Here is a 25,229-nt window from a genome sequence, read left to right on the forward strand (position 1 = left end):
GTGCTTGTTTAAAAAATTTTACAGTATACAATTTTTTCTTAAAATAAGCCAGTCCAAAACCGGTTTTACCAGGAACCGGCCGGGCCAGACCGGTAAAAAAAACCGGACCATTTTTTTTTCGTAGTCTGACATTTTTTTTTGAGGCGCCACATGTGAAACTTCTTTTTTTTGCATGTAGTTTTCTCTGGTAATCATAATATAATGCAAAAGAAAACTTTTAAAACGCATAAAAATACATTAAATAAAAACTTACAATACGTCTTCAACCATATTTATTAAAAATTTATCTACAATAACATAAATTTATACATTAAAAATGACAAATGAATTTTTTTTCAACTTAAAAGAGAGAATGGAACACAGTACCGGACAATTGCCCCATTTTTCCTAGTATCGCATGTATGTTTGACCATTCATCGGCCCATTACATGATTTAGTAGGTAACTAGGTATGACATAATTGGTGGCTATTTTAATATAAACTTATCGCCTAAACTTAAAAATCACATTGAGAAATTAATCATTTTTATATTTTTCTCGTAAATAAATCCTTACCCTCGATGTAACCAAACACCCACTTGATATAATTTAATAGTAAATGTTTAATTAGTTTTAAAGACATTTACAAAGTTTGATGCACGTGGGAAGTAAGTGGTGTTTAATATACTTTAAAAGGATAGAACGGTAGATATCCGTACGACTGCGCCTTGATTTCTCCTGCATCATCTGCCACCACTCGCCGCCGCATTTGGTCCACAACCATTCTCATCGGTCAACTTTACTGCCCCCCTTACTCTGCTAGAACACATCAATGTCGGCTTCTTCAGCTCCACCACCGCAGCAAAAACTCACCGCACCCTACGGTTCCTGGTCGTCCCCTATCACCTCCGACATCGTTTCCGGCGCTGGCAAGACTCTCGGAGGCACCGCCGTCGACTCTCTCGGCCACCTCTTCTGGCTCGAATCACGCCCCACTGAATCCGGGTATATTATCAAGTTCATCAGTAAGACAGTAAGTTTAATTTAACACAAACCCCTTTTTGATTCCATTTAGTCTTCTTCGTTTCAGTCGCTCGGTTATAGTTAGAGGAGGTGCTGATGAAGATGAAGCTTCCGATATAACGCCGATTGACTTCTCAGTTCGCACAGTTGCTCAAGATTATGGTGGTGGTGATTTCTCTGTTTCAGGCGATACTGTAATTTTCTCGAATTACAAAGATCAAAGACTCTACAAGCAATCTATTCGTTCTCCTTCTTCACCTGTAGCACTTACCCCTGATTATGGCGAACCTCTAGTCTGCTATGCGGATGGAGTTTTTGACAAAAGGTTTAATCGCTATGTCACCATTAGAGAAGGTACTTCATTATTGCCATGTAATTTTATCAATCATTGGTCATCTTTATGAATTCTGGCTTCATGGCAGATCGAAGAGAAAGTAGCAAAAACTCTGTAGCAACTATTGTATCACTTGAACTCAATGATGAAACTATTCGAGGTATAGTTGATGTATGCATTTTCAATTTATAAACTCATTTAGACATTAACAATGGTTTCCATCATGTGATATGCAGATCCAATAGTATTAGTAGGTGGAAATGATTTCTATGCATTTCCCAGATTAGATCATGAGGGAAAAAGAATAGCGTGGATTGAGTGGAGCCACCCTAATATGCTATGAACCGTGGATAATTTATTGATTGCAGAAAAACGTACAACGGTTTAAATACATAAATAATCTCCTAACAATATGGAGATATAAAAGGGAAATATTGAGAGAATTACAACAGGGATATATTTTCCATAAAGGAGAATTATTTCCTAATACCCCCTTCAAGCGAACAGGTGGGGGACCAACTCGTAGTCTTCCACGAAAGAATTCAAACAGAGGGCGAGATAATCCCTTGGTGAAGATATCCGCAACCTAGAGCTTGGTTGGCACGAACTTAGTGTATAATTTCCCTGATGAGACAAGTTCACGAATAAAATGATAGTCAATATCGATGTGCTTGGCTCGTTTGTGGGACACCGGATTTTGACTAAGAAAGAGAGCACTTTTGTTGTCACAAAGAATAGTCGGACGATCGGGTGGCAGAGCATGAAGTTCACGAAGAAGGTGAGTAATCCAAATGATTTCAGCGGCGGTGTTTGCCATTGCCCGATATTCTGATTCACAACTAGAACGTGAGACTGTGGGCTGTTTCTTTGCACTCCAAGAAACAAGATTTCCACCCAAATAAATTGAATAGCCATAGGTAGATCGACGAGTTTCTATACATCGTGCCCAATCTGCGTCCGAATATCCCACCAACCTGGTGGTAGATGGCTTATCAAAGGTAAGCCCGTAGGATAGAGTACCTTTCACATAACGAAGGATGCGTTTCACTAATTGAAAGTGAGAGGTAGTTGGAGATTGTAGAAACTGACTTGCCTGATTAACCGCGTAGGAAATGTCCGGTCTGGTAATCGTGAGATACTGAAGAGCTCCAACAAGAGACCTATAAAGAGTAGGGTCGTGGAATAGAGTGCCTTGAGAGTTAAAGATATCGCCAAGTGTCAACGGTGTGCCAACAGGTTTGGCATCAAGGAGCTCTGCTCTAGCAAGAACATCATGGGCATACTTTGCTTGACTTAGAAAAAGACCAGAGTCGGTGTAGGTCACTTCAAGTCCCAAGAAGTAGTTAAGTTGTCCCAAATCTTTGATAGCAAACTCTCTGTGAAGACGAGTGATAAATTGTTTAATGGTTGACTCGTGATTCCCGGTGAGAATGATATCATCTACATAAACGAGGAGATAGATGAGACATGATTCGCGCTTGTAGACGAATAAAGATGGGTCTGCACGGCTACATGTGAAACCAATGTGAACAAGAAAATTGCTAAGTCTTAGAAACCAAGCACGTGGTGCTTGTTTTAGGCCGTATAAAGCTTTTTTAAGACAACATACATAGTCATGAACACGAGAGTTAATGAAACCTGGGGGCTGTTCCATAAAAACGGTTTCAGTATGATCTCCATTTAAGAAGGCATTTTTGACATCTAACTGATGTAGATGCCATTGATGGATAGTAGCTAAAGCCAAAACGATTCGAACAGTGGAAGCCTTGACAACGGGACTGAAAGTGAGGGAATAATCTAACCCCGGAACCTGAGTAAATCCTTGTGCAACCAACCGAGCCTTGTAACGATCAACTGAACCATCAGATTTATATTTTGTCCTATAAACCCATTTAGATCCCACGACATTTGAATTCTTAGGGCGAGGCACAAGATCCCACATGTGATTATTATGCAAAGCATCCATTTCTTCACGCATTGCAGTTATCCACTCTGAATGTTTAGATGCTGTTTTAAAACCCTTAGGATCTTTTGAAGCAAATAATGCGTGATGTAAAGGACTGGAAGTAAGGATGGCAATATCTGCAATGTGTCGTGGTTTGTGTATACCAGCACGTGATCGAGTTATCATCGGATGCAAAGAAGAATGTGCAACGGATTCAGATGAAGGAGGTGGACTGATAACAGATTCAGGCTGGTTGGTGGTAGAGTCGGCTGGGTTAGGAACTATAGTAGAAACTGGGGATGGTTGGTTGTCAGGTATGGTAGCGACAACAGGCTGTGGTTGGGGTTCATCTTGGCGAGAACGACGAGTATAGATGTGTCGGAAGGGAGTGGTAGGGGAGTAATTATGGGATGGATTGGAGGGTGACACATTAGGTTGGGTAGAAGGTTGGATACAAAGTGTGCATGGGCTGGATTTTTTATGTTTACAGGTTGGTGGAGTGGGCTGAGCTATAACTTCTAGTGGTGAGGAGTTTTTGAATGAAAAATCATCAAAGTTGGAGAATAAAAGCTTACCGTCATCAACCGGAGGAATAATTCCACTGAAGGGAAAAACATCTTCATCAAATTAAGCATGACGAGTAACATAAACCCGATTTGTAGATGGATCAAGGCAACGATATCCTTTATATTTTGGACTATATCCAATAAAGATACATGAGGCGCTTCCAGGGGAAAGTTTGTGGCGTGTATAATTACGAAGATAAGGGAATACTCGACAACCAAAAGTTCGAAAAGTTGCATATGAAGGCACCTGATTGAATAAAATCTCATATGGAGACTTTTTTGAAAGCAATGGTGTTGGGAGACGATTGATGATGTATGTGGCGGACGTAAATGCATCAACCCATAAGGAAGCAGGTGCATGTGCATTAAAAAGCATTGCAAGACCAGTTTCATTCACATGACGGCGCTTGCGCTCGGCCCGTCCATTTTGTTGAGGCGTATGCGGACAAGAAAGGCGATGATTGATGCCATTGTCGAGTAATACCTTTTGAACACGATGATTAGTAAATTCTGTACCACCATCACTTTGTAAACATTTAACCTTGGAAGAGAATTGTGTATGCACAAAGGTTAAGAAGGCAACTAATACATTATAGAAATTTGACTTGGCCTTAAGAGGATAAAACCAACTAAATCTTGAGAAATCATCAATAAATACCACATAATATAAGTAGCCATCAGTTGAGATAATAGGGGCTGGTCCCCATAAATCACAATGAATCATATCCAAGACATCTGAAGAACGTTTGGGATTTTTCATAAAAGGTAATTTATGAGTTTTAGACAACTGGCAAGATGAACAAACACTTGGTTTTGGTAATAAAGAAGTAACAACTAGATGTCCAAGTTTATTTAACAAAGAAATAATATCAAACGAAACATGACACAAACGTCCGTGCCATCGTTCATATGAAGCTCGAAGATGGTGTGAATTGACAGCTGCCATAAATGCCTTTTGCCCTTGTTGAAGAATATAAAGGCCATTCTCACATTTACCCCTTGCTAATGCCTCCCGAGTTTGACGATCCTGGATTTCAAAGAACGTACTAGAAAATAATATGTCAACGGGAGAATCGGATGTGAGTTTACTTATTGAGAGAAGATTTTTGGTGAGATGTGGAACCACCAAAACATCTAAAAGAGGTAGTCTATTATTAATAGAAGATTTTCCAGTATATAAAACTGGTAAAGAGTTACCATTGCCGAATATAACCCGATCAGGACCTCAGTATGGTGTGGAGGATGAAAGGCCATTTGGAGTAGATGTCATATGAGCAGTTGCCCCAGAGTCAACATACCAGTCCGGAGAGTTTTCAGATACATGGCATTGAGAGTAAAAAGCTTATGCTAGGTTAGCATCTAAAACAGGTCCACGTTGTGCAAAAGTAGACAGATTTGGACATGAAGATGCGTAGTGACCTTCTTTCCTGCATAATTGGCAATGGGGTGGTCGACGATTACGACCACGACCGCCAGAAGTAGAACCACCACGTGATTTGCCTCGAGAACCACGTGAAGGGCCGGTAGAAGAGCGGTGACTATCAGCAAGAAAAGCAGCTTGTGAGGCTGGTGCACTGTGAATAGATTGCAGAAACAGATCATGACTTTCTTCTTGTGATAAAAGATCCTGAAAAGTAGACCGGGGATGGACAACCCTTGTAGCAGTGAAAAAAGTCTCAAACGGTGAACCCAAACCACAAAGAAACCAATGACACTTATCATCATCACTAATCGGATGTCCGATAGCAGCAAGTTGATCACAGAGAGCTTTAAACTTACGACCATATTCTGAAACAGAGGATGAACCCTTTTGAAGCTGACGAAGAGAGTCACGTAGTGTATGCATACGTTCCACAGAAGAGTGTTGATAGGCAGATTGAAGTGCACACCATACCTGTCTAGCAGTTGAGAGACCGAGAGTCTCAGCCATTGATTCTTCGGTTAGGGAAGACTGAAGGAGAAGCAAAACACGCTGATCAGCATCCTTCCAAGCCAAAAAATCAGGGTTTGGAATTGATTTTTCACCAATGGTGGTAGTCTCAGGCGGTGGCAGAAGAGTGCAATCTACATGGTCGAGGAGGTGCTGGTAAGAAAAAATGGGTATCATCTGGTTCTTCCATAATAGATAATTGTTGGAAGAAAGTTTAATGTTAATCATGTGTAAAAGAGTATTAAGAGGGAGGGTGGATCCATCGGAAACAGAAGAAGAAGAAGAAGAAGAAGAACCGGTCATGGCGGCAAGGAGAAATCGCAGAAGAGGGTTAGGGAGGGGAAGGACCGAATAGTTAGGCTGATACCATGTGAACCGTGGATAATTTATTGATTGCAGAAAAACAATACGTACAATGGTTTAAATACATAAATAATCTCCTAACAATATGGAGATATAAAAGAGAAATATTGAGAGAATTACAACAGGGATATATTTTCCATAAAGGATAATTATTTCCTAATATATGCCATGGGATAGGTCCCAACTTTGGGTGGGATACATCTCCGAAAATGGGTAAAAAAATATTGTAATTACAATTTTTTTTTAATTATGGATAAAAAGTAAAGAATATTGATTATATTGGTAAAAAGAATAAAGTACATTGCTATTTTCCATAATTTTCCCTTATATTAATTAAAGACATTATGCAGAGACGTGTACAAACGTGTATGTGTAGCGGGGGGTGATCCAACCATAATAGAATCTCCAACTGAACCAAAGTGGTCATCTGAAGGTGAGCAAATCATATCTCTTTAAATATTATTATATATTTTAAATATTTTATATATTTGAAATAGGCTTCGTTACACTTTTGGGTTTTTAACATATGTTGCATATGTTTTACTACAGGAGAATTATTCTTTGTCACTGATAGGAATCTTGGATTTTGGAATCTTCACAAATGGGTAATCTCCATAGGATTTCCATCATGGATTTAGTCTATAGAAATTAAAATATTAACTTTATCTTTTGGTAACAGGTTGAATCTGATAACACAGTGTTACCTTTATATTCATTAGATGCTGAATTCACAAGACCATCATGGGTTTTTGGAATAAATTCTTATGAGATAATTAACGACCAAAAAAACTTAATTGCATGCAGTTACAAGTAACTATAATATTGATATTAAATATTAATAAATAATAATTAATAACATCTTGTTAATTTAATCATTTATTCGTGATCCACAGGCAGAAAGGAAAGTCATATCTTGGAGTTTTGGACAAAAATAAGAACACATTATCCGTTATTCAAACTCCTTTCACAGATCTAACAAATATTGTAAATGAAATATTCTCTCCTTCCAGTTTAACAAAATTTTGTTACTTAATTTATACAATATTAAATTTTGAATATCTTTTGTAGACTTGTGGTGTACACTGCCTATATGTTGAGGGGGCATCCGCTGTTCATCCATTGTCGATAGCTAAGGTTGAATTTTATTATTTTAATTAATGGCTGTTAGAAATAGATAATTCTAAGAAGGGTGAAAACAGAGAGGAAAGCTTTGTTCTTTTTATTTCATGAAAGGATGATAACACCAAACTGAACAGGAACAATATTTATAGTCGATGTGAAGTATTTCAGAGGTCTCTTACAACCTAACATCTTCTTAACTGATGCAAAACTTTAAATGAAAGAGTTAAAACAGGTGAAGAACTAAATGTGGGGACACAAAAGGTCTCATGCGTCAACACTCCTCCTTGAGACTTTTGCTGTAACACCAAGTTTGGATCGAAGGAACTCAAACTTCCCTTTTGGCAAGGCTTTGGTTAGAATATCTGCAAGTTGAAACTCTGAGGGGCAATGGACAAGCTTCACAAGTTTTTCCTGTTGATCATCTCGAAGTGCATAGAACTTGACCTTCATGTGTTTTGTCTTGCTGAAACAAACTGGATTTTTTGAAATGGAAATGGCTGATTTATTGTCAACGAACACATCAGTAGCATAATCTTGCTTGAATCCCATGTCTGCAAAGATCTTCCTCAACCATACAACTTGATTAGCAGTAGCTGAAGCTGCAATATATTCAGCCTCTGCAGTGGACTGAGCTACAACTTCTTGTTTCTTGGAAATCCACGAAAACACTCCCGAGCCAAATGAGAAGGCATAACCTGAGGTGCTTTTCATGTCATCTTGGGAACCACCCCAGTCACTATCAGAATAAGCAATTAACTTCGGATCAGAACATGGTTGATAAAGAATTCCATGATCAGTAGTACCCCGCAAATATCTTAGAGTCCTTTTTGCAGCACCCATATGAATTTCACTTGGCTCATTCATAAACCTTGACAATATGCTTGCAGAAAACATTAAATCTGGTCGTGTTGCTGTCAAGTATAACAAGCTTCCAACTAAGCTCCTGTACTGTCTAGGATCAATCTTTTTGCTTCCATCATTTCTAGAAAACTTTTCATTTACCACAAGGGGTGTTGCTACTGCTTTGGAACACTGCATTTTGAACTTCTTGAGGATATCTTCTGCATACTTGGTTTGGGAAATAAAAATCACATCTTCTGATTGTTGAACCTCCATGCCAAAAGAGTAATTCATTAAAACCAAGTCAGTCATCTCGAACTTCTTCTTCATCTCCTCCTTGAATGTAAGGATCATCTTTGAATTATTTCCTGTAACAAGAAGATCATCGACATAGAGGGATATAATAAGCAAATCATTTTTTCCTTGCTTCTTTATGTACAAAGTGTGCTCATTTTTGCTTCTCTCAAAGCCTTGCTCAACGAGATAAGAGTCTATTTTACTGTACCAAGCGCGCGGGGCCTGTTTTAGGCCATAGAGAGCTTTTTTCAGTTTGCACACCTTCTCTTCTTTCCCTTCAACAATGAATCCATATGGTTGCTCGACGTAAATATCTTCCTCAAGTTCGCCATTTTGAAATGCAGATTTAACATCAAGTTGAAATATTTTCCACCTTTCTTGAGCTGCTAATGCAATTAGTGTCCTTATGGTGTCATGTCTAGCCACAGGAGCGAAAGTGTCTCCATAGTCTATACCGGCTTGTTGTGAGTATCCCTTAACGACCAATCTAGCCTTGTGTTTGCTGATAGTTCCATCAGGGTTTAACTTAGTTTTGTAGACCCATTTCACGCCAATCACCTTTCGATCGCTTGGCCTATCGACCAACTCCCATGTTTCATTTTTCTCTATCATTTTCATTTCGTTCTCCATAGCATCTTGCCATTGTTTGTGTTTTGAGGCTTCAGAATAATCGTGTGGCACATCAGTAGCAAAGAAACACCTCTCACACTGTTCAACATCTAAGTGAATAATTGGACAGTCTTCATATACATCAGAAAGTGATCTTTTACCTCTAGGACCTGTGGCATTTTTTGAGTTTGAACCCGATGTTGGTGAGTCTGCATGTGTAGGAGATGACGGAGGCGTATGAGAATCAGAATGCACATCATTGTTGTTAACCTCATATGATTCTTGAGGTTTTTGTTGATGAGGAGGATCATAGACTACATTCATTTTCCTTTCAAGCTTTCCCTCTTCCCAATTCCAGATTGCATCTTCATCCACTTCCACGTCTCTATTCACGATGACCTTCTCGGTGTTTAGGTTATAAATCCTGTAACCTTTTGACTTTGAGTCATAACAGATAAAGATTCCTTTTTCTGACTTTTCATCAAGCTTGCTTCTTTTCTGGGACGGGATGTGAACGTAGCAAACTGAACCAAATACTTTTAAATGTTTTGTTGTTGGCATTTTCCCATTCCAGGCTTCAATTGGAGTTTTCTCATGAACCGCCTTAGTAGGTAGTCTATTTAGCAGATATACGGCTGTGTAAACAGCATCCGCCCAAAATTTCTTTGGCATTTTCTTTTCTGCGAGTATGCATCTGGCCATTTCCATGACGGTTCTGTTCTTTCTTTCGGAAACTCCATTTTGCTGAGGCGTGTACGCGACTGTAAGTTGTCGTTCGACGCCTTCATCTTCACAAAATCTATCAAATTCCACCGCAGTATACTCCTTTCCTCGATCAGATCTCAACATTTTCAACTTGCAACCACTTTGAGTTTCAGCAAGAATTCTAAACTTCTTGAAAATGCTAAAAACTTCTGATTTTTCCTTCATGAAATACACCCAAGTCATCCGACTGAAATCATCAATGAACAAGATGAAATATTTGTTCCCATTAAGAGATGTTGTTCTTTGGGGACCACATACATCTGTATGCACGAGGTCTAACTTTCCCTTTGCTCTCCAAGCTTGTCCTTTCTGAAATGGTAGTTTATGTTGCTTCCCGAGTTGGCAAGGCTCACAAACATCTTTTGAAACATGGATCGAGGGAAAGTCCCTAACCATACCCTTCTTATGTAGGTAATTTAATGCACGTACATTGAAGTGCCCATATCTTCTATGCCACAACCAGGTACTTTCCATATTAGCTCTGTTTAATTTCTCTGAAGGATATTTCCATATCAAGGGGAAGCTTTTATTCTCCACCACAACTTCAACAATCTTTTTCTTTGCAGGATCTTTTATAGTGCAACGGTCATCCTTAAAGAGAACTGAGTATCCGTTCTTAATCATTTGAGCCACGCTAAGAAAATTCTCAGCAAGATCCGGAACAAGAAGACCATCATTGATATATTTCGTACCTTCATTTGTTTCCACATCAATAGTACCCTTGCCTAAGGACTTAGAAACAACTCCATTCCCCATACGCACCGGTACTTTGACAGAGTAATCCAACATGCAGAAGATGCTTGAATTATTTGTCATATGATTAGTGCAGCCGCTGTCGATAAACCAAATTTCCTTGTTGCTCGAGGCTGATGCTTGGCGCGCACAAAACAAATAATCTTCATCCATGTTGGTACTTGAGAATTGCGCTTCTGCCTTGGACTCCTTTTGCTTTTGTCTACAATCTTTTTCGACATGACCATATTTCATGCAATGTCGACATTGAGGTTTCCCTTTGAAATAGCAATCTTTTTCTGCATGATTTGTCTTCTTACAAGTTCCACAAGGAGGAAATTTTCCTTTTGATTGTGGAGCTTGTTTTTTATGATTTTCGCTGGAATCTCCATAACTTTTCTTCTTCCAAGAGTTGTTTTTAGGACCTGATTGCTTTTGTTTATCATTGGACCGGAAGACTTCTTCGGATGAACTTTCTGTTGCTTTTTTGAGTTTTTGATCGTGTAGTTGCAAAGAACTCATCAGCTCTGTAACGCTTAGTTGGGATAAATCCTTTGATTCTTCAATTATAGCGGCGATTGTATTGTACCTGTTGGTCAATGTCGCAAGAATTTTTTGCACAATTCTTGCATCAGAGATGTCTTCTCCGTAAGTTTTCATTTGGTTTACAACTTCAAGTAATCTAGAAGTGTAAACCTTTGTATCTTCATTCTCCTTCATTTTCATATTTTCAAAATCTTTTCTTAGATAATTTAGGCGAGCGGTTCTTACTCTCTCATCCCCTTGAAACTCCTCCTCAAGGGATTGTCATGCTGATTTTGCAGATAATGCTCGTATAATTCTGGGAAATATGGTGTGTGTGACAGCGTTAAGTATATAGGACAAAGCTTTGGCGTCTTTAAGCTCATCTTCCTTCAACTGCTGTAATTGAGCTTCTGTATACTGGACTCCTTCAGCTTTTTGTTGAAAGCCAGTTTCCACTATCTCCCATAGTGCGTTCGCTTTTAAGAAGAGCTTCATTTTAATGCACCAGTATTCATAATTTTCTCCATCAAAGACAGGAGGTGCTGGTGTAGAGAATGTTATTGCAGATGTACCGGCCATTCTTGCAAACTGGATTGATTTTCTGGTCCTTAAGATCCTTGTTGCTCTGATATCACTTGTTAGAAATAGATAATTCTAAGAAGGGTAAAAACAGAGAGGAAAGCTTTGTTCTTTTTATTTCATGAAATGATGATAACACCAAACTGAACAGGAACAATATTTATAGTCGATGTGAAGTATTTCAGAGGTCTCTTACAACCTAACATCTTTTTAACTGATGCAAAACTTTAAATGAAAGAGTTAAAACAGATGAAGAACTAAATGTGGGGACACAAAAGGTCTCATGCGTCAACAATGGCAAACTAATTAATACTATTAAATATCATATTCAAATTTGATCCTAAACAAAATTTTATTACGTGTGACAGGTGACTTTAGATGATCAAGCATCAAAAGTCGTGGATTTCAAGATTGTTTGGTCTTCTTCACCTACAAGTTCAAATTACAAGTCCTATTTTAGCACTCCAGAGTTTATTGAATTTCCAACACAATTTTCTGGTGAGAAGGCGTATGCGTACTATTATCCCCCCACAAATCCAAAGTATCAAGCGAGTCAAGAAGAAAAACCACCATTGCTATTGCAGACTCATGGTAATTATTATATTCTTTTTTTTTCTTACAATCATATTGTCATATATGTATATACGGTTTTATATTTCAAATTCTGCAACAGGAGGACCTACAGATGAAGCACATGGAATCTTGAATCTAAATATTCAATTTTGGACTAGTCGTGGTTGGGCTTTTGTAGATGTGAATTATGGTGGAAGCACCGGTATGTTTTAACTTAACCCTAAACCCTAATCCCTAATCCCTAAACCCTAAACCTTAAACCCTAAAATGTAAATGATCATTGATTTGAAGGTTATGGTCGAAAGTTTCGTGAAAGACTTTTGAAGCAATGGGGTATAGTTGATGTCAACGACTCTTGCAGTTGTGCTCAATTTTTGGTGATTTTTTTCTCCCATAAGTTAATAAATATATTATTTATAAGTCATACGTGTTAATTTTTCTGATATATATATTTTTTTGTATTGTTTGTATTTCTTTTTTACAGGTAGACAATGGAAAGGTAGATGGTGAAAGACTTTGCATCACGGGGGAGTCTGCTGGTGGTTACACAACATTGGCTACACTTGCTTTCAAGAATACATTCAAGGCTGGATCTTCTTTGTATGGTGTAAGTATTCATGTCATTATGTATTTATGTTATAGGGTTAAATGCAAAAAACTTTCATTTATTGATTTATTATAGCTTTCTACCTTAATTTCATCGTATTATTACTAAAAGTCATGTTATGGTCACAAACAGATAGCTGACTTGAAGTCGTTGAAAGAAGAAATTCCCAAGTTTGAATCCTACTACATAGATAATCTTGTTGGTAAATATCTAAACTTATAAAAGCATTTGTGCACATTTGGTAAAAAAAATATATATATACTTTTGTACAAGAGTTATATAAATTGAATATCTACTAAATTGCAACAGGGAGTGAAAAAGATTTCTTTGAGAGCTCTCCTATTAATTATGTTGATCAGTTTTCTTGCCCTATCATACTCTTTCAAGGATTAGAAGACAAGGTAATATCCAATGCATTTCTGAATTTATTTTTGTAAAAAAATTTAGGATATTATTATTTTTTCCATATAATTTGTGTTGTAGGTTGTATCCCCAGAGCAAGCAAAGAAAATCTACAAAGCCTTGAAATCAAAAGGATTGCCTGTTGCACTTGTGGAATATGAAGGAGAACAACATGGTTTTCGCATGGTAGATTAAAAAAAATAATGATCATAAAATTGTTTTAAAAATCATGAATTACATCATTTTTTTTTTAACTTGTGACATGCAGGCTGAAAATATTAAATTTACACTTGAACAACAAATGGTGTTTTTCTCACGTTTGGTGGGACATTTTAAGGTGGCTGACGAATTCACACCCATAAAAATTGATAACTTCGACTAGAGGTTTGCATTTGTATTTTTATACTTTTTGTGATCTATTGGTTAGCCACGTGTATTAATATGATTGACATTTTTTTAAAACAGGTCCCACTAGTGAATTCGGTTGTTGGTAGGTATTGTTGGATGAATTTGGTTAAAGGTTGTTGGTACTTGGTATTCACCACTAAACATGGTCTAAGAGTGTCTCTTCAATGGTTAATTAGCTTTTTGTTTGTAACTTGTTCAAACTTCTTGCCACATGTGTCAACTCGACAATCAGATCGGAGAAGAATATCATATTTTCACCATAACAAAAATCAGAGCAAACAAAATGCTTATCCATTTTTATGGTTTATTATTTTTGCCATGTAGGATTGCTAGTGACTTCATTTGGAGGGAAAAAATACATCTATAAATATCATCTTCAATACGGAAGCTTGTTTTCCAACAATTACCTATTTATCTATATTTATTTGAAATATTTATCGTTTTTTAGAGTATTTAGTATTTATGATGTATTATGTTCTGTGGCCCATTGCATACTTAGCCCACATTGTGCTAGCTCTTTTCCTTATGTTGTAATTAAATATTGATGGTTTATTCTTGGGAAAATAATCTGTAACAATGTTGTTAGGCTTCTTCCTACACCAAACGTGGCCCTATTAGCCCAATCAGCAAAATGATTTCGTTCGGCAGTAATCCCTTTGGCCCAATTCAGTTAATGCAACCCATTTTCATAAAGTTTTAATGGCTTCCACCCATTGGATAGCCCAATTCATGGCTGTGGTTTCTGTTCCCGGGCACAAATGATCAAAGAGACGACTCTTCAACAAGCCTTTAGCACCATGACTCTACAAGACCGAGAAGATGTAGATTGGTATATAGACTCCGGAGCGACATCACATCTTCATGCCAACTCAGGTATATATGGCCCATCACTAACCCAAGAGATAGATACCTCATTCACTACTAAAGTGACCGACTCGACCTAATGTTCTAAGTGAGGCGCGACTCTCACCCGTAACATTGTCCCTAATGTATTGCATTTGCTACTCTGGCAATGCAAATAAAAGTATGTGTGTTGCCGTTTGAGAGTGGTACTTTTCATTATTTTCTTTCACTATAAACTTCCCACCCAAATATGATATTTTATCAAGTGTCATCACTATGTCAATATCACTCCAGTCCTTGCAACTATGGACCATGTCCCGAATGGTGGTCTAAAAAAATCACTCGGCATCATTATTGGCTTAAGCGCTTTCCTTTTAGGTGTCATTCAACCTATAAGGCCCTCACAAATATTCAGATAGGGTACACACCCCTAAGTTTAGGTTGCTACCATTTATGCTCCAGTTAGTGTATTCCTCTTTTTTAATTAATACTATATTATTAATTCCTCACATAAGGATTACACTACAAGCCTCTTTAAGTAATCATACTCAATTTCTATTAATAATATTATATGTCATATTACTTCCATACTTTACAATATGTTGTAACATCTTGTCCTTCCAGATAGTTACCTTTTACCATCTTGGTATTCGAATTGTTTGTAAAGTGGTCCATAATGGCATTTTTGTATTTATGGGGGCAACATGTGTATGATGGGCGTACATGCCGGTACGCTGGGCATACCTGGGCTTGCTCGAGTATGCTGGGCGTACACTAGTACGCTAGGCGTACGTGGCTTGGACTAAACCCTAATATTCGGGGTTTGTTCATTATTTAAATACCCTTATAGCCTGAAAACATTTCCTCTTATCAGTCTCTACCCCTCACATCGATCCCCTTGCAAACCCTAACCATTTTAGAGCATATTTGAGCTTTTGAGTGTGTTGTGTACATTCTTGTTTGTGAAGGAAGATCATCAAAGAAGTGGTGTTGCTCCCAAGTACTTGGATCCATCCTTTTCTCTTCATTGCGCACCTTTTGGAGGTATAAAGCTCTAACCTTCATTCATTTCTCTCTAGATCTTAGTTAAACTTAGATTTTTACTCTTTTTGTTTCAAAACCTAGACCTTTGTGAGTATGAAATACTCCAAAACCTTTAAGCTGTCCTTTCAGACATTTTAGGGTATTTTATGTCATAAAAATGCAAGCTTGGATCTTGGTTTGCTTCCATGCAAGAGTTATGGACTGGTAGATGGTTGAATGAGTTAGGTTTTTGATGTTGGGTTCCTTATAGCCATGCAAAGGCATAAAGCTTGCAACTTTATGGCCTTAGGTGTTTTATTAAGCTCATATCTGAATTTGGACGTTAGGTCTTAAGGCATTAAGGTCTTAATAGTAGAACTTGATCATCGGTGCGTACGTCGGACACAGTTGGGAGTACGCTGCGCGTATTGCACATCAACCCCGCCCCTCCTTCCACATCAGGCGCTTATACGTGGGGCGTACAAGGTGGTACATGGGTTGTACTACTCAGATTCAACATTTGGGACTTTCTTTTGGGCTTTGGACCGTTATGAGTTGGGCCTTTTAGGATGGGCCGAATGGGGAGGGCAAAATGACCTTTTGCCCTTAATTTGGATATTAGAATACTTAGACTTTTTATTATGGGTTAGAACCCTAATAATTAATTAGGGTTATTTTTTGGAATATGATTAGTATGAGGAGCCGTGTTAGCAGTAGCTCGAGTGTTCGGTTTAGTCATCTTCTTTTGAAGGCGAGTCTTCTTGCTGCACTAGTGGGTCGATGGCACCAATGCCGGCCGACTTATTTACATGTGTTGGATGTGTGTGATTATGTGAACATGTTTGATATATATATATATATATATATATATATATATATATATATATATATATAGAGAGAGAGAGAGAGAGAGCCAATATGGGCTCGGAGTCATTATAGAGTCGGGGGTTGATACGGACCGGGGGTTGATATGGACCCGACACAACTACATGCTGTCATATGGTGTTGATTCGGACCTGACACAACCATGTGCTTGTAACACCCGTTTTCTTGGACGAATCGATTTGGGGCTTCAAGGAGTCAAAAGTTTGAGTTTTGGAGAAAAAGGAGCCTTACGACGTGAGACATAAGCGCTCACGACGTGAGATGGGATGCATGAAGATTTCTGTCAGGGACTGAGCTCACGACGTGAGCAATAGGAGCCCACGACGTGAGGATTGCTACAGCCGAAGCCCACAAACTTTTAGTGTTTCCCACATATTTAAGCCCCCTTAATTCGGTTTTAGGGTTCATTTCTCAGCCTCCACTTCCCTCCAACTCAGAAAAATCCTAAGCCTCATCCTTCTTGGTGGGTTTGGATCCATCTTGGTGTTTTAGTGGCTAGAAGAAGAAGAAGAAGGTGTTCTAGAGTGTTGGTCCAACAAATAGGCTTTATCATCAACATTGTGTGCACATTTTAGACCATTGTAGGTGTCCAAGATTCATTTCCTTCATGATTATGAAATTTTGCATGGAGGAAATCCATAAAGTTGGCAACTTGATGGCCTTTGAGGGTCTTTTGAGCATCATATCTTATGGATCTAAAGTTTAGTTGTGATATATGAATCTTGCATGAGTATAGGGCCATTTCTAGTCATTTTGACTTTAGATGGGTTTAGGACATGCATGGGGCATGCATGTCCATCAAGTAATCATTTTTATGGGCCTTTGGATCCCTCTTTAGCCTATGGAAGAATTAAGGTCAAAGGCTTAATGGATTAAGGACTTAAAAGTTGGACTTTTAGCCTCAGAATGTTCTCACAACATGAGACACAAGGTCTCACGATGTGAGGAGCGTTTGGTCCCGTTTCTGATGAGCTTGTTGAGGGTCAAGACATGAGGATATGTGTTCACGTCGTGAGGTCGCCTCAGATGTTATTCATTGAATGAGTTGGTTAGGTTGAGTCGGGATGAGTTGAGATCTGATCGAGTGAGCTCTCACAATGTGACCAAGGACTGGTCACGACGTGAGATATGATTTTGGGCTTTTGGGCCTTCTTGTGCTTGGGCCTATTTGGAGCTTCGGGTGTCTTTTAGGAATTTAGCCCTTCTTGGATTAGGCCCATGATCGGTTTTGGGCCCAATTAGGAAGTTGGGCCATATTGGACTTTTGATGCTATTGGTTTGGGCCTCGGATTTTGAGCCAAGAGAGGAAAGGGTAAAATGGACTTTTACACTGAGTGTTGGACAATCGGACTTGGATTCCAGCTATGGGTTGTGGACCAGTTATTATTTTGGTATTATTGATGATGTTAGCGCGGGGATTTTCCGGTTCGGTAGTCCGAGCTTTTATATTAGATATTTGACAGCTTGGGGTGAGTCTTCTCACTATACTATGGGTCGAAGAAACCAATGCCGGCCCATTCGCTTATGTATTTTAGGAAGACCATGGGGTGGTCCTTGGCATATGTATGAAAGAACCGGAGATGGCTCCTGACAAATTGTATGCAAGAGTAGGGAATGAACCCTGGCAGATAGGTAGATTTGTATGTATGTGTGTATAGGTAGTATGCTAGTTGTTTTTGTGATACTTGCATGGAAGACTAGGAGGTGGATCCTGGCACTTGTCCGTAAGACCCAGGGTATTGGCCACCGGCCTGGCAAGGAAAGACCATGATACGACTTGTGGCATGATGGCAAGACTATGGTTGGCACATAGCATTCTCTATTGTATGTATGGTATGTGGTATTTTGGGAACTCACTAAGCTTTGTGCTTACGGCTTATTGTTTATGGTTTCAGTTACTTCTTGTACAAAATGGAAGGGCCCGGCATGACTGTACTGCATCCACCTATGTTTTCGCAATTTTATGATCGTGGGATTGTACTTTGATAATTGTTTTATTATAAAATACTTTTGAATGTTTGGATAAAAGATAATTGGTGTTATGGTTAAATTAAAAACGAAATTTTTACCTTGAAATTTTAGGACGTTACAGTGCTATTATATGTGTATGTTTACTGTATGTGGTATTTTGGGAAAGCTCACTAAGCTTTGTGCTTACAGTTATGTTTATGGTTTCAGGTACTTACAGTACAAAAGGAAAGGGCACGACATGATTACAGCCCATCTACCCATGTTCTGCATTTTCTTTGTGATTTTGGATTTGTACTCTGATAATTACTCTTATTTGACATACTTTGTTTGAGATTATTATGAATACTTGATGGTTTTCGTTTAATTAAAAAATGAAAATTTTTATCCATGTTTTTGGGGTGTTACATATGTAAACATGCAACAAAGTATTACAAGTTAAGGTATTTTACATCTTATATATAATCATGCTCATATTATCACTTCATCATTAAGGCATATTATATAACTAGTATGCATTGTCCTAGCCAACATAAGCAAATATTACCAAAAAATTATTGCATGAAAATATCACACACAATCAACACAAATTCCTCTTTCTATCATGGACCTATCACACCCCTTACATCAAAATAGCAAATAAAAAGTATAGCATGAGAGAAACATCATTCACATCAACATTTCATTCATAATTTGGGTACATGTAACCTATATAACCTAGGTTCATTCCAATCCCTTTAAGATATTGAATTCCTAACAAGTACTCAAAATAACCACAATGACTGACTCGCCTTTGTAAAAAATGCCCTTTCCACACATGAAATCACTCGAATTAAGATAGAAAGAAGCATGAATTCTGGAAACAAAAAGGAAAACGTTGATTCCATGATTTGAGCAATTCTTACACATCATTAGTCACACATTTGAAGGTGTTATTAAAAATATTTTGACAACCATAATCCACTAAAAACACAACCAAAGTGGCTGAAATTTGATCATATAAAATCATAAGTTTTGAAGGTAGAAAGATGCATGATCAATAACACCAAAGAGAAACCAAATTGACTTCACCAACTCAACCAATTCTCAATAAATTGATATGAAAACCTCAGAAAAAGAAGAAGTATAGGGTTTTACGAAGATTGGGATTGATTTCATAGCTCCAAAACTCCTTGAATGATCAACAATGTCAGCCCCTTCTTCCCTCTCCCTATTTTCTTCTCGGTTTGTTGCCTTTCCTCCCTCGTAATCTCTCGTTTTTTTCTTCCTTGCTGATCAGCGAAATCAATAGCCCAAGGATTGATTGGATTAGCTTTTTAAGCCGTACATGAACCGATAAACTTGAGATCGACCCTTAATGTTATCGTGACCAATAAAAACAAGCGTATCCTTTACTCTTCTTAAAAACCCATTGATCCAACCTATTGGGGGTTTATATGCACTTTTCCAAAAAAGTCCCTATACTCCTATGGTTTAATCCTAAACACTCGTAATCATAATAAATGTACATTCCAAAATTTCTATTTATGACATTTTAGTCCATCAACACCATTTACACTAATTAAATGGATTATATTTATTCTATTACTCCATAAATCATTTCAAATAAATTATGTACCCTCCAAGTAACAATTAGCTCTTTTAAATACTAGTTAACAACACTTGTATTTAAATTTATTTGAATAATAACCATAAAAACCAAAATTGCTAATGAAAATTAATATTCAAGTAACAGAAACTAATCTTGTTGATTGTCACACCCCCGACCGACATATTTGGAAAACCGGTCGACAACCACCAAGAAAACCGACTTCCCTGATACCTTGGGAAGGGCTTCAACAAAATCCATAAAGATATCCACCCAGACCGTGATGGGAATCGGTAATGGCTGAAGCAAGCCAGCAGGCTATAGTGTTTCTTATTTATTTCGCTGACAAACCATACGATTTCGCACATATTCTTATATAGATGTTTTCCAAACCTTCTAGTATAAATCGTGTCGAACCCGTACCATGGTTTTTTTAGTACCTTTGTGGGCCATATCATGAACACTTGAAATTACCGTTTCCACCAAGATTGAGTCAGATTGTAAATATACTCTCCCATGATACAAGATGAGACCATTGTGAAACTGACACTTGTCACTCTTACCCCCACTTGTGATGCGATCTCTGAATTCGCGTAAGGCCTCGTCATGTTTGATTTCGTTGCGTAATACATTGAGAATTTCGGCTTTAACTGTTGAAATCAAAAATAAATTGCCTTGTGGTTGATTTTCATCTCAACGAGAGAGTGCATCAGCCCCCCGGTTTAAACTTCCGACTCGATATTAAACCGTGATGTCAAAAACCGATAGTTTGCTTACCCAGTGCTGCTGTGGAGAAGTTGTGAGGCATTGTTATAGCAGAAATTTTTAAGTATAATGATCAATTTTTATTAACAAGTGTCATCCCGACAAGTATGGTCTCCAATGAGCCACGACTTTAGCTAAGCCAATTAATTCACGTTCGTAAGCTGGTAATTTATGACAACGGTCATCCACTTGTGATGCGTTCTCTGAATTCGCGTAAGGCCTCGTCATGTTTGATTTCGTTGCGTTATACATTGAGAATTTCGGCTTTAACTATTGAATTCATAAACAAATTTCCTTATGGTTGATCTTCATCCCGACGAGAGAGTGCATCAACCGCCCGATTTAAAGTTTTGGCTCGGTATTCAACCGTGATGTCAAAACCCGATAGTTTCCTTACCCAATGTTGTTGTGGAGAAGTTGCGAGGCATTTTTATAGCAAAAATTTTAAACTATAATGATCAATTTTTATTAAGAAATGTCATCCCGACAAGTACGATCTTCAATGAGCCACGGTTTTAGCTAAGCCAATTAATTCACGTTCGTAAGCTGGTAATTTATGGTAGCGGTCATCCAATTGATGGCTGAAAAATGCGATGGGGGTGTGCATTTTGTTGAAGAATTACACCAATTCCATTTTCAAAAGCATCACATTCTACGATGAATAAGGCTGAGAAGTCTGGTAATGCCAATATCGGGGACTCCGATAATGCTTGTTTCAAGTTTACAAATGACGCCTCTGAATCAGGATTCCATTCGAAACCGTTCTTGCGAAGCATACTGATGACTGGACCTTTGATAATCTTGTAATCCTTTATGAACTTCCTGTAGCAGCCGGTCAACCCCAGAAACCTATGTAGAGTACGAACATTGTGCGGTTTTGGCCAATCCTAATCTTATTTTTCTCAACTGTCACTCCTTTATTAATCATGTGACCTAAGTAATCCACTTCCTTACGACCAATAGAACATTTTGATTTAAAAAAAAATAAGTGATGGTTCCGAAGGAGGGTAAAAACCGATTTCAAATGAATCAAATGTTATGTTAAAGATCGACTATAGATTAGAGTATCATCGAAAAAACCAACGCATGTGTTACTCCTGCTATTTGGCCTAAAAGAGTAATGGGTCTCACAAACTCTATCTCATATCGTACAACGCTACGCAGACCCACACAAAAATTGCCAAATGCTCTATTCGTGTGTTACTCCTGTTGTTTGGCCTAAAAGAGACTTAAAATTTGCACAATAGACTTCTATAGTTCCTTCCTGGCGCAAACAGGTTAACTCTCCAAGTGGGTTCATGCTCATTGGTGACCCGAACCTAATTTTAATCTGAGAATTCGCCCCAGCTTAGGTGAGTCCTCATTCTTCTGAGATTATGATACCACAAACTGGCCTGCCCTTGTAGAGAGAAGGTGGCTTGTTGCACCCATGCATATGGTGGGGTTTGTTGTTCTTCAAAGAAATCTTCACACTTTTGGATCCATTCGATCAGGTCACCTTTCCCGTCATAAGTTGGAAATTCCATCTTAGTAAACCTCAGTACCCGGCTGTCTCGGTATCCTGAATCCTCGGAGTCATCCCATATCTTGGGTGGCTCCAGTTCCTGATGATTGAATCCTTCAAATTTGGGTGAGTACCAATTATGCTTGAACGATTGTGGTTCCTTCAATCGCCAGAAGTTGTAACTCTTCCTTGTTCCTCTTCCTACCTCGAAAGATGGTTCCCCAAAAAAACCATTGCCTCGACCACCTACCATTGATGTTGTCTATCCCTTGGCGTTTGTATTGCCACCAAGACCTATCCCTCTTCCTCTTCCCCGGACCTATTTGTGGGGGTCTTTAAACCGTTCCATGTTAACTTCCTATTCTACGCTTTCCTCCTCATTCCCCTCTGACCTAACATGTTTGTCACAATTTTTTGTCTTTGTGTCAACAACCCTTCCTTCAACGATGTTTGCTTGGTCTGCAAGGTTTCAACAACAACATTTAATTCATTAGTGTTTTGCGTTTGCTGGATTATGAACGCCTCTAGTTTCTTCATCAAAATCTTCTGTTCAAGTGGACATCACGAGGGGCTCTGATACCAAACCTGTTATGACCTGAGATCAAGATCTTGTGATTGGACCAATGTAAGTGTTAAAGCCTGTAGGTGCTATTATCTAAGCTAGCTTTGCCTCCCTTCTAGGAGACCAATCTTAAATAAAACTGATTAAAACTGAGAAGCTAAACTAAGTTTAAAAACTCAAAGCATGTATGTTTTTTATTTCAATCGACTAGCCCTTGAATAGGGATTAAACACACCAAAACAGACCCCTCCTTTAATAATAATAACAGTGTTGCAGAAATCAGCATTGACGGCCGATTAATCGTTTGACGGCCTTGAACCGATTACAATTAGGGTGCTTGACGGAAATTGGTCAAAAACGGTCAAACTCGATTTTGGCGGTCCTTGGCGGCCTCGGCGGTCATAGGAGAGAAATATAAAAAAAATCAAAATTTTTAATTTTCAAATATTACACCAAAATTTTAAATTTTCAAATTTGTAAGTTTTCAAATTTTAAAATATTATACTAAAATTTTCAAAACTTCAATATTTCAAAATTTTAAATTTTCAAATATTTAATTTTTACATTTTATTAATAATTTAGGGTCTCCGATTAATCTCTGCCATGTCCGATTAATCGCTTATCATCAGTCAACTGCCGAGCTACTGTCGAACGATTTTTACAACCTTAAATAATAAATAAAAAGAAAAATCTTTCCTAATGATTGACTCATACTAAAAATGTAAAGACTTTATCCTAATTTAAAATAAAGACTTAATAATAAAGATAAATGCTAGATGCTTCTAGACTTCCTTTGATAAACTTTCCCATATTCCCATCAGGAACACACTCTTGTCCTTAGTTTAATATCAACTAGTTGTGAGACCCATATATTACATGAGTTAATTTAAAAAAAATGTTAAATATAAAGGTTAAAATATTTAAGAACTTTGAATTTATAAGAGAATAAGAAAAATAATGATTTATTATAATGTAAATGTTTTTTATCTTTTAAATTTAAAAAAAGAAAAAACATCATAAATGGTCCATGTGTTTTCCCCAAATCTGAAGTTTAGTCCCTGTGGTTTAAAAACATCATAGATGGTCCCTGTGCTTTCAAAACTTTTGATGTTTGGTCCTTTTTGCTAACTCCGTTAGCTTTTGGCCGTTAAATGAAGGACATTTTCGTAATTTCACTACACATGGACCATTTATGAGTTTTTATTATTTTTTTTTAAAAGAAGAAAAAAATAAAATAATATGCAAAAGGGCTCTCTCACACACATAAACACACACGCATATACATACACACGTTTGTAACATATTCGTACCCACCACATCTCCGGCATCCCCAACCCATCGTCGACATCCCCTTTGTTCAGCCTCCTGAAGATCAAACCCCATTACCACCGCCACATTCAGTGTTTCAGTGATTCCCGATAGACCAGTGCAAAACATGGGTGGGTGGGTGTGTGTTTCGTTTGTAACTAAGATCTCCGGCGAACAACAAAACTCCAATTAGGACCAGATCTCCAACATTCCCATTGCAAATTACAATCGTCCCATCTCCATTTTCTCTTCATTTTTATCCTGTCCCTTTCACTTTCTATTTCATTTTCAAAATAATCTTGATTTTGGGGATGAACACGAAACCCTGCATCAAGCGGGCTGAAGATCAAATTTTGATTTTGAACTTGAATGGCGGCTGAAGGCGGTGGAGGTGAACCGACTGAAGATACCATTGCTGTGAAATTACTTTCTCGTTCTATCAATCTGTAGTTGTTTGCAGAAGGATTGTTGTGTCAAAGTAGCAGTACACATAAGGCCTCTAATCGGAGATGAAAAGCTTCAAGCTTGTAAGGATTGTGTTGCTGTCGTCCCTGGGAAACCTCAGGTTAAGGAATTGCCTACTCACTCATCTCCCAATCGTCTCTTCTTTCGCTGATTGTTGATTCCCTAATTTGGTTTATGTTTTTGGCGACATTAATTTGTCTAGGTAACTCCCATGACTCGATTCTTTTCATGACGACTTCTCTGATTGCTTTTGCAAAGAAGGTGTTATCGATAACTTTGTTAGAAAGATAATGAGTTATGAGTTCTTCATCTGTAGGATGAAATCGGAATCCTGGAGTCATGTCCATTTAATCATCTTCTTGAGCAGGATCACAGAGCTTCTTCATCTTCTAAAACCCTTTAAAAGTTTTGACGAAAAATCACTTTCTAAGCCAAGATTTCATATGGGTTTTTCATCAAAAAGCTTTCTTTATTTGTTTTACATGGTTGAATATTCATAAATAGGAGTAGAAAAAAGGCAGGCCAGAAAAGTAAAACCAACAGATAGTGTAACCTGAAAGATTCAGAGGTTTAAGGAAAAAAAGAAACATAATGAACAAGTCAGCCAAGCTATAGACAAATTTGGTTTTGTGGCATTTTTATTATAAATCAAGAACCATAAGTATATATTTGATTTGGGTTTCCTTTTAATTGGATGCAGGTGCTGCGTGGTTATCGGAT

At 37.9% G+C, this 25,229-nt stretch overlaps 1 protein-coding gene across 1 annotated transcript; it reads left to right on the forward strand.

Annotated features, from left to right (window-relative positions):
* The first annotated feature begins 680 nt into the window (after positions 1 to 680).
* On the forward strand, positions 681 to 14,045 carry LOC145121374 (peptidase uncH-like). The gene is made up of 19 exons (XM_079057130.1): positions 681 to 983; positions 1,069 to 1,355; positions 1,424 to 1,495; positions 1,572 to 1,667; positions 6,301 to 6,352; positions 6,490 to 6,572; positions 6,689 to 6,744; positions 6,819 to 6,949; positions 7,033 to 7,123; positions 7,208 to 7,273; positions 11,977 to 12,199; positions 12,282 to 12,383; positions 12,473 to 12,558; positions 12,666 to 12,788; positions 12,921 to 12,990; positions 13,098 to 13,189; positions 13,272 to 13,376; positions 13,459 to 13,574; positions 13,656 to 14,045. The coding sequence occupies exons 1-18, from the start codon at positions 811 to 813 to the stop codon at positions 13,570 to 13,572; spliced, it is 2,022 nt and encodes a 673-aa protein (XP_078913256.1). The 5' UTR covers positions 681 to 810; the 3' UTR covers positions 13,573 to 13,574; positions 13,656 to 14,045.
* The last annotated feature ends 11,184 nt before the right edge of the window (positions 14,046 to 25,229 follow it).

This window comes from Lactuca virosa, chromosome 6 (assembly GCF_052849685.1).
Source record: "Lactuca virosa cultivar CGN04683 chromosome 6, Lactuca_virosa_CGN04683_v6, whole genome shotgun sequence".
Taxonomy (NCBI): Eukaryota; Viridiplantae; Streptophyta; class Magnoliopsida; order Asterales; family Asteraceae; genus Lactuca; species Lactuca virosa.